The sequence below is a fragment of the Giraffa tippelskirchi genome, chromosome 5 (assembly GCF_054371585.1).
Source record: "Giraffa tippelskirchi isolate mGirTip1 chromosome 5, T2T-mGirTip1v1.2.pri, whole genome shotgun sequence".
Lineage (NCBI taxonomy): Eukaryota > Metazoa > Chordata > Mammalia > Artiodactyla > Giraffidae > Giraffa > Giraffa tippelskirchi.
Window position 1 is genome coordinate 52,721,040 of NC_137279.1, and position 9,694 is coordinate 52,730,733.

At 39.4% G+C, this 9,694-nt stretch overlaps 1 protein-coding gene and 1 non-coding gene across 6 annotated transcripts in view; one reads left to right on the forward strand and one right to left on the reverse strand.

The window, feature by feature from the left end:
- The window catches only part of TAF1A (TATA-box binding protein associated factor, RNA polymerase I subunit A), a 37,236-nt gene extending 32,815 nt beyond the window's left edge, over positions 1-4,421 (forward strand). For all 5 annotated transcript variants that reach the window (XM_081489895.1, XM_081489897.1, XM_081489896.1 and 2 more), the window contains 2 exons: positions 907-1,061; positions 3,953-4,421. In XM_081489895.1, the coding sequence (XP_081346021.1) occupies positions 907-1,061; positions 3,953-4,065 (268 nt within the window). In that variant the 3' untranslated portion in view covers positions 4,066-4,421. The remainder of the gene's footprint in view (positions 1-906; positions 1,062-3,952) is intronic.
- A 2,374-nt stretch (positions 4,422-6,795) lies between these two features.
- On the reverse strand, positions 6,796-6,899 carry LOC145508041 (U6 spliceosomal RNA). The gene has a single exon (XR_014055310.1). It is a non-coding gene; the product is annotated as a U6 spliceosomal RNA (small nuclear RNA).
- Positions 6,900-9,694: the final 2,795 nt, after the last annotated feature.

A 9,694-nucleotide genomic window follows, 5' to 3' on the forward strand; every position in this document is an offset into this window, starting at 1 on the left:
GGATATCATGAAATGAAAGTTTCATTGAGTCATTATATCCATTTTAATTTATTAGGAAATTAATTATCAGTGGGAACTTGCTTCAGGCTTCAGACCTGACTTGACCTTAGAGATAGAATAGTCCTAATCATGAAGTGTTTTTGGTACGATATGTTGGTGTGCTCACTGTAAGCCACTTTCCAAATCTCAATCTAAAGCCCTACTAACCATAAGATTCTTGAAGGCAGAGAAGTTTTGCCACAAGGGCAAATAGGTGCTAAATATGTCTTTGCTCAATTAAATTATTGATGAACACAACATTGTCTGGGTTTAGCTGTCAAACCCATGTGTTCATGTAAATATAATAATGGCATCTCAATTTTAATAGTAATTCTTTGTAGCCTGTAAAATTTAAATTAAGGTTTTAAAGGAACTTTTAAAGTAATGAATAATAATAGGTAACATTTATTGAAATTTTACTTTGTACTGGACAGCAGGCAAAGAGTTTTCTATGACACTGCCACACTATGGACCAGTTTAATCCTAATAACAAGGCTGTGAGATGGGTGCCATTAATGTACCCAAGGAACCTGATGCTCAGAGAGATTAAGCAGCTTACACAGGATCACATAGATAACAAATGAAAGATGCAGGATTTGAATCTGAGACTTTGACCTCAGAGTCTATGCTGATAACCACTGTGCTGTGCTGAACTGGCTATTTCATTAGATGGAAAATGGGACATGGAGATCAAAGAAGTCTAAAAAGGATTGCTTTTCATGTATGTTCTGTGCCAGGCTGTACCCAGAAGCTAGTTTCAGAACATCTGCTTTGTCATCTTTCCATGGACCCAAATGAAGTTCACATTGTGACCATATAGGTCTGTTTCCATCACAGACCTTCCCTTTTGACATTTTTCTTTTCCAGGAGTCATCTTGCCTGGGTTCAAGAAGAGTGGAACTTGAGGAAAAGCTGGTGGCCAAGCTTTCACTTCAGCTACTTTTGGGCAAAAAGCAATTGGAAGGATGATAAAACTTTGGCTTGTGAGAAAGCTTTGGTAGCTGGGTTATTGTTAGGAAAAGGTACACGTTTTGTTTTCTTTTTATCTAGCCATACCTTTTAGGCGATTTTGAAATTACAATGTTGGCATTCATGCTGGAGAAATAACTGATGAATAGAAAAATGAATCTTGAGTTTGGGGGGCCAGTGATCTGCTGGTAGGGAATTTCCATGGATTAGAAACAGTGATTTCATACTTTTGATTGTCGTTGGGTTTTATGCTCTTGATTTGAGTATCTTTTAAGGGCCATTAAGATAAAGGGTGGAGACTGTTTTCACAACAAATAGCCATTTGGCTATGCTATAGAGAAAGTTGACTGAGATTGTCTACAAGAAATAGAAAAATATTCTTTATTGATTTCATTTTTAAATGACAGTTTTATGTTCTATTAACTTCCCTGTTCCTGTAACAATGAGTCATTTCTTCCCTTATGAAAAGAAAAACATACCTCCTATTAACGTACCTAAAAATTTTCTTAAAGAGAAATTGATCTTTTCTTTGGGGAGTATCTTGGCTGTTAAAACTCTTACCTGCTTTCTACCACTGAAATATGGAAAGGTAGCCAGTACTGAAATGCAACTTGTCCATCTTGTCCAGAGATGAAGAAAGGAACCTCACGGTGGCCACAAGTAAGCATTGTGTGGCCAGGGAATTTAAAGTGCTCTAAAGAGATTCTTCAGGTCGGTTTAGATGTAGTTTGTGCTAATTTGGAATTAGCATTAATATTCTCAGTTAATGTTTCAGATGGTTACTAAGATTAACCAGATGCTGATTTTGGGGGAGGAAAGGGGTTAATAAACATGAGAGTAGTTTTAAAAATTTCTCCCTGCTATACTGACAACAAGACACAAAAATGTGATTTGTACCGTGATTTCCAACTTAATAATGAGTATAAAGGTTTCTAGTACAGATATCAAAATGTATCTGTGCTTGGGCGGGGTCTGAAGACCTGGGTTAACTTTCCAATTCTGAACCTTACTTGCCGCTTCATTTAGGCCAAGCAGGTAGCCTTTGGGAGCCTTCTGTGTGAGATGGGCAGTGTAACAGCTGCCTGATTTGCTTACAGGATTGTTGTGAGCATCACACAAAGCTCACGTTCAAGTGCTGCATAAGTTCTTAAGTATCCTGTGAATATCAGGCATATCATGCATAAAATGCCTGAGAGTGGGCTCACTGCTTCTTCTTTCAGGAGTTAGTGTGGGGGTTAAATCAGTCTGTGAGGAGCTGAGCTGGGTTTTAATCTTGGTCTGGTTACCCTCATTACACCCTGGATTTGAATTCTCACTGTCATCTGCCTTTGCTCTGTGCTCAGAGCAGGGTGTAGGGGCTGCCCTTCCTCCCATGCTCCACTCAAGGCGACCAGGCCCACTTCTCCTTGGAGGGGCCTTTCCCTCCTGGCTGTCCAGGCTGCTCGGCTGTCATGTGACTTCAGCTCAGGTGGGCTTGAAGTTAGGAGATTGTAGTTTATCTGGCTTTTTCTCTGTGTTACAATGGGAGCAAAGTTCTTTCCAGCTTTCTGTATTCTAGACAGAAGCAGACATCTGTATTTTGTTTTTGCTAAAGTGGCCGATACGTTTAGAAGCACAAATTATTAACACTGCACACACCACTGCTTCCCAGCTAACAAAATATTAGCAAGTCTCACATATTATTTTCAGGGATAATAAACTCATTACTCTGGAGAAGGCAGTGGCACCCCACTCCAGTACTCTTGCCTGGGAAACCCCATGGACGGAGGAGCCTGGTAGGCTGCAGCCCATGGGGTCGTGAAGAGTCAGACACGACTGAACGACTTCACTTTCACGCACTGGAGAAGGAAATGGCAACCCACTCCAATATTCTTGCCTGGAGAATCCCAGGGACTAAGGAGCCTGGTGGGCTGCCGTCTATGGGGTCGCACAGAGTCGGACACGACTGAAGCGACTTAGCAGCAGCAGCAAACTCATTACTCCAGGTACAATATATATCCTAGCAATTTCCAGGAAAGATGAATAGATGCAAGCTGAGACTGTAATAATGTTAATATTTTATATGAGATTTATGGTCTCATTTATTAAATAGAAAATCCCTTATAATATCCAGCTTACATTTTTCTTACAGGAATTTGACTCATGTCTCTCAGATACTTAACTAGTGATCCTCTTAGCATTGTAAGAGTATGAAAAGCAGGTAGAAGGTCTGATGAGCACCTTTGGCAGAGCTCCTTGATCACCTCTGGCTGCCTGCTAGATGGTGGGAATGAGAGATAATTTTTGATCTCTTCTAACCTAGAATTTGTCTGTCCTAATTCTTCACATCAAGGTTTTCTACAGAGGACTTTCTGATTGTTACAGATGCCTCTGTGACTGTTTCACCAAGTTGTCATTGAGAAGGAAGCTATTGTTTGCTTCTGGAGAAGGCTTATTTAATATATGAATATGATATGCATGGGCTTCCCTGGTAGCTCCTGCAATGCAGGAGACCCCGGTTCTGTTCCTGGTTTGGGAAGTTCCCCTGGAGAAAGGATAGGCTACCCACTCCGGTATTCTTGCCTGGAGAATCCTCATGGACAGAGGAGCCTGGTGGGCTGCAGTCCGTGGGTTTGCAAATAGTCGGACATGACTGAACAGCTAAGCAGAGCACAGCATAATATGCGTATCACCTTAACTAAGGTTTGGGAGGGAAGGTAGAAAACAAGCTCAAGTATATGCTTTAATCATGATGGATCAGAAATATTTTTGTAGGTAGGAAGCTGTCCATTTCACTGCTGACAGTGCTGAGAATGAGCTTAGACATATCTGCATAGATAATACAAATCCATCTGTTTATATAATCATCAGCGTGCCAAAGTTGAAGCAGAATTTTTACAAGGTAGAAAAGCACTTGAACAATTTGATAAGTATTAAAACTTTTCATTTTGCATTTTTTTTTTAGGTTGTAAATATTTTCGGTATATTTCAAAGCAAGATCATCAAGTCTTAAAGAAGAAATTGAAGCAGATGAAGAAATCAGTGAAAAAATACAGCATTGTAAATTCAGGACTCTGATACTGAATTTTAGTTATTTCAGATTAGTAGCTACAGAGTAGTAATTCAGTTGATGGTTGTAAGTAAATTTATTTATTAGGTATTTTAAGGAAGTAGTTTATTTGACTACAAAAACTTTATTTGTATTTTTTTAATATATTTTTTTACTATCATTTATAGCTAGAGGAAGAGTCTCATTTGTTCTTTGTAAATACATTTTTCCCTTTTGTACTGTTAAATGTAACATTAAGGAATAATCTTCAAATAAAAATATATTTGTTTAATCTGAGAAGATAGCTCTACAGCAGTTATTGCAGTTTGCAGCTAATCTGCCTCTGACAGTTGTGTAATAAAATATAACTTGTGGGACCATTAAATGACTTGTGTTCTTCTGTATGTTAAATGATCCACGTTAGGTTTAACACCATGAAGAATACATTGGTGATCAGTTCTGTTGAGGAAACAGAAGAATTTAGAAAAGGACTCCTCCCCTCTCTCTTTCGGTAATGAGACATGGCAGTGTGGGGTTAAGTGACCTCTGGTAGAGAGGGACCTTTGACTCTAGAGGACTCATTTGGGTCAGAGAGGGTAGAAGGCCTGCTTGCTTTCAGCTGGCGCTGGCCTGACTTTAAAGAACTCCAGCTCTGTTGGTCCACTTGTTTGCCTGGCATGGCAGTCAAAGACATGCTCTAGAACTCCTGTGTCCCTCTCCTTTCTCTTAGAGACAAGGCTGCAGCAGTGGACAGTGGAGAAATAGTGTCTGAGCATTATATAGGAAGCCCAATGGGGAAGCTTCACTCAGATGCCAAAAACAACTTTCCCGGAATATGAGTGAGTTTTATAACACGTTGTAGTAACCGTTGGAGTAAGTGCTTCTTCAAAACTGTCTTGGCTCATGTACATTTACTGTTCAGATAACTAGTATTTGAGTTCCTCGAAGGCGCTGTAACTTCAGAGCAGTCCAATATTCAGATGGCAAACTACACATTTCCCCCATTGGCTCATGTGTGTGATCATATACTCAAAGTCCTGTTTTCTGCTGCTATTTCCTCACTAAGCTTGAAAGGGAAAGTATTAGTCTCTCAATTGTGTCTAACCCTTTGTGACCCTATAGACTGTAGCCCACTAGATTCTTTTGTCCATGGGATTTCCCAGGCAAGAATACTGGAGTGGGTTGCCATTTCTTTTTCCAGGGGATCTTACTGACCCAGGGATTGAACCCTGGCTCTCCTGCATTGCAGACAGATTGTTTACCATCTAAGCCACCATGGAAGCCCACTATTGGCTTATATTCCTACTAATTTCAAACCATCTGTGAGAAAATTAGGAGACAAGTTACGATTTGTCAGTAATTTAACTTGATATTTTATACTTCATAAATAAATGACCATCAACAAATAACTACCCAACCTTATACTATATATGTGAGACAAGCAGGTGCCCAACAGAACCAAAGTAAAGCAAGTGAAAGCTACCAGTGACCAGGATTGGCTTTTCCACTGGGAGTCCATGCTTGGGTGGTACAGGAGTTCCATATAAGATTAACCCTAGAGGGATCTCCACATCCCATCTACTCCTTGATACCTTTAGTCAAAAGCTCTAAAATAGGATTTATGAATTCTGATCTCTAGCAGGATGGAGGTGAGAATGAAAGAGAAATGAGTACATGTGGTTATCAAATGTTTGTATCTCATTATGCAATGAGAGCAGTGTGAATCAACTGAAAATTTTTTAAGCCCACTAAAAGCCAGTTTCATGAATAATAATGGCTAAAGTTTATCAAGCACTTTGGGCTTCACATTTTGTCATCTCATCATTGCAATCATATGAACTATCCCATATCTTACCAAGAAGGAAAGTGGGGTACTCAGATTAAGTAACTCATCCAAGGTCACAGCCGGTAGGTGCTGGCATCAGGACTCTTAACTCAATCAGTGTAGTTCCAAAGATCACAGACTATCTGTGGTATGTGTACAGCCTCCCAGGTTATGTGTACAGCCTCCCAGGTTAGTCAGTGTTTGTAACCTGCAAAGCCCTGAGCTAGGGATCAGGGGAAAGAATACAGGGGAACCATTGCCTTTCCCCTCTCCTGGGCATGGAAGGTTCCCTCTCTCTGTCCTCACCAATCCCTCCCCTGCAGCCTCTTGTCAAGTCACCGCATTGTTTAATGATCTTTGTACATCTGTCTTTTTCAGTAGTATATTATCTGGGCTTCCCTGGTGGTTCAGACAGTAAAGAATCTACCTGCAATGCAGGAGACCTGTGTTTGATCCTTGGGTCCAGAAGATTCCCCTGGAGGAGGGAATGGTAACTCACTCCAGTATTCTTTTTTTTTTCACTCCAGTATTCTTGCCTGGGAAATCCCATGGACAGAGAAGCCTGGCAGACTACAGTCCAGGGGTTGCAAAGGGTCAGACATGACTGAGCGATTAACACTAATAATCTCCATGTCACCAACACCTAACAATTTCTGGCTTATTAAATATTGGATAGAACTGAATGAAAACTTGTGAGTTATTGACTGATTGTGCCTGTCCCATAGGCAGTAATATTTTGGTGAATTTCTGCCACGTGCAGACCTCAGGAGACTTGTTAGGTTTGAATCCTAGGTTTATCACAAGCTTTCATAGTTTCTTTTTTTTTTTTCACTTTTTTTAAAAATAAGTTTATTTATTTTAGTTTAGGGCTAATTACTTTACAATATTGTAGTGGTTTTTGCCATACATTGACATGAATCAGCCATGGGTTTACAAAAATACGGAACGCTTCAGGAATTTGCGTGTCATCCTTGCGCAGGGGCCATGCTAATCTTTGTATCGTTCCAATTTTAGTATATGTGCTGCCGAAGCGAGCACCATAGTTTCTTTACCTATAGAATAGAGACAAGTAAAATGATTGCTATATTAAAAAAAAAAACTTTTATACATCATGATGGAGTGAACAATATCTTGGGTATAACTTGGAACACCTAAATTTTCTTGCCATCTTTTTCCTTCACCTAAAGCATGACCCTAAGTGTTTCATGGAATCTGAGACTGAAGTCACTTGTCTGTACACTGGTAATGGAATATCTGCACTGTTTAATAGAGTTACTGTGAAGATCACCTGAGATGAAGTGAGAAAATGCTTCATACACTATAACACATAATACTAATAAGATTTATTAATACTTTCCCTAAGCTCGAACACACCTGCTCATTTTCAGATTGTTAGAGAAGACAGATGCCAGAGAAGGCAGTAAACATTGTATGAGAGGTTACTGAGCTGGAACATTGCTTTTTATGTTGTTTCTATTCTATTCCATGACCTGATTCTAAGATAAACACCAGATTCTTAACATCATTTTTAAAAGGTACCTGTCTTATGAAACATCGTGTGCGTGCCAGTGTGTGGGTGCATATATATATTTTATATATATAAAATGATATATTGAAATCCTAATCCTCAGTACTTCAGAATGTGACTATTTGGAGATCGGGTCTTTATGGAGGTCATCAAGTTAAAAATAGGATCATTAAAGTGAGCTCTAATCTGACCGATGTCTTTATGAAAAAGGGAAATATGGACACAGACATGCACAGAGAAAGAAAGTCATCTGAACACAATGACAGAAATCATAAAAAACCTACCAAATTGACACTGAGACATCTGTTATAAAATTAATTACTGAATCATTATTACATAACCAAACATGTAATTATATCTAAAATATTATGCAGTCCCATCTGAAACATTGCATATTTTAATAATCAGAAATTCACGCTGTTATTACTTCTGATGAGACCTGCAAACCAATCTCTTCCTGCTAATTTTATAATCACTGCCCCAAGCAGTAAGATCCAACTTGAACTTACATAGATTTGTGTTTAATTATGTATATGTTTTTTAATGCTTAGCCATAATTCTGTAAATAGAATCTTTAAAATTATTTTCCAAAAAGGAGGCATTCCTTTGGACTCAATTTTCTTTCCTGGCAAAAGGAAAACTGACATAAATGTCAGTAAAGAATCAAAAAGTACTCTTAGGTCCTACTTGGAACGAGAGAATGCATTCATTCTCATACATTACAGGGCAGCTGGTCACCTCCCATTTTTGAGAAGGTCTCAGGGCTGTGAATTCACTGGCTGAGGTTGGTCCAAGAGCAGTTCCTCCCACCCAAGGCTTCCCAAGCGATGACATTATCTGACCTTTGAGCAAACAACCCTGTGGAATCAGCACAGTTGCAATGAATTACAGATGCTGTGTTATGTATGTTTTAAAAAGTGACATTCAACAAGGTATGATATTGAACCGTACCCATGGGAGAGCAGGGCTGTGCTGGGGAATCATTCTAATGAGTCCCTCTTCTTGACTTTTCTCATAGTTATAAAAACATAGTTTAAAAGCTACTCTGGGCTTTCATAATCCAAAGCATCGTGAGCACAGACTAGGCTAGACTGAGGCTCAGTGTCCTTTCTTGGTGATGCTCTGGCAAAGGCTCTGGGTGGTGAAGGGGGTGCCAGGTGGGGAGCCCTCCTCCATCCAGAAGAATCTCTGACTTCATTTGCATTTCAGAGGGCAGTGTTTGCCAGTAAGGACATTTCAGGGTGGAGTGAACTTGTGGAAAAAACCCAAAGGAAAGTGAGCTCAGGTACCAAATGTCTCCTGTGAGCCTGAACTCCTCCTGTTCATGCCTCCACTTGGGTTTGAGTTTGGGATTCTGTGTACTTCATCACACATTCAAGAAATATTTATCAAAGGACCATTATGTGCAAGGGACATGTATAAAGCAAAACATGCTCGGTTGCATCTGGCTCTTTCTGACCCCGTGGACTGTAGCTCGCCAGACTCCTCCATCCATGGAAATCTCCAGACAACAACGCTGGGCTGGATTGCCATTTCCTACTCTGATAAAGCAAAATGTGTATTAGTATTCATCAGTCCTAATGTTGAAACACATGCTAAGTGAGGAGGTCTGCCCCCTAAAAAATACAGATTTGGCAAAAATAACCCATACTTTCTGTGCTTCCTGATGAAACCGTCCCAAATAGTCCTTGCTGATGCCTTGTTTACACTAGGTATGAACCTCTCCTTTTCCTTCACCATCTCCTCTTTTTTTTCAATGTTATTGAACTATAGAACTATATGTTTAAGGTGTGCAGCATAATAGTTGGACTTCGATACATCAGGAAATGATGCCCACAATAAATTCAGTGATGATCCATCATCTCATATAGATACAAAGTTAAAGAAATAGAAAAAAATTTTTTTCTTTTGATGAGAACTCTAGGATTGACTCTTTGAACAACTTTCATATAAAACATACAGGTGTTAATGATATATATCATATTGTACATTACATCCCTAGTATTTGTCTTATAAGGAGGAAATTTGTACTTTTGACTGTCTTTATCCAGTTCCTCATCCCCCCATAACCATAAATCTGATCTCTTTTTCTGTGAGTTTGTTTTTGAAGTATATTGGTCTACATACAATACTATGTTAGTTCCTTTTACATAAAGTAGTTATTCAATATTTCCATACATTCCAAAATGATCACCATGATAGTTATGACTCACCATCTCCTCTTGATTCATGAAATGTCCTGTCTTCCTACCCCTCAGAATACACACCTTTCTGGGTCTCAGGAACTGCAGGGCCCCACTGCCTG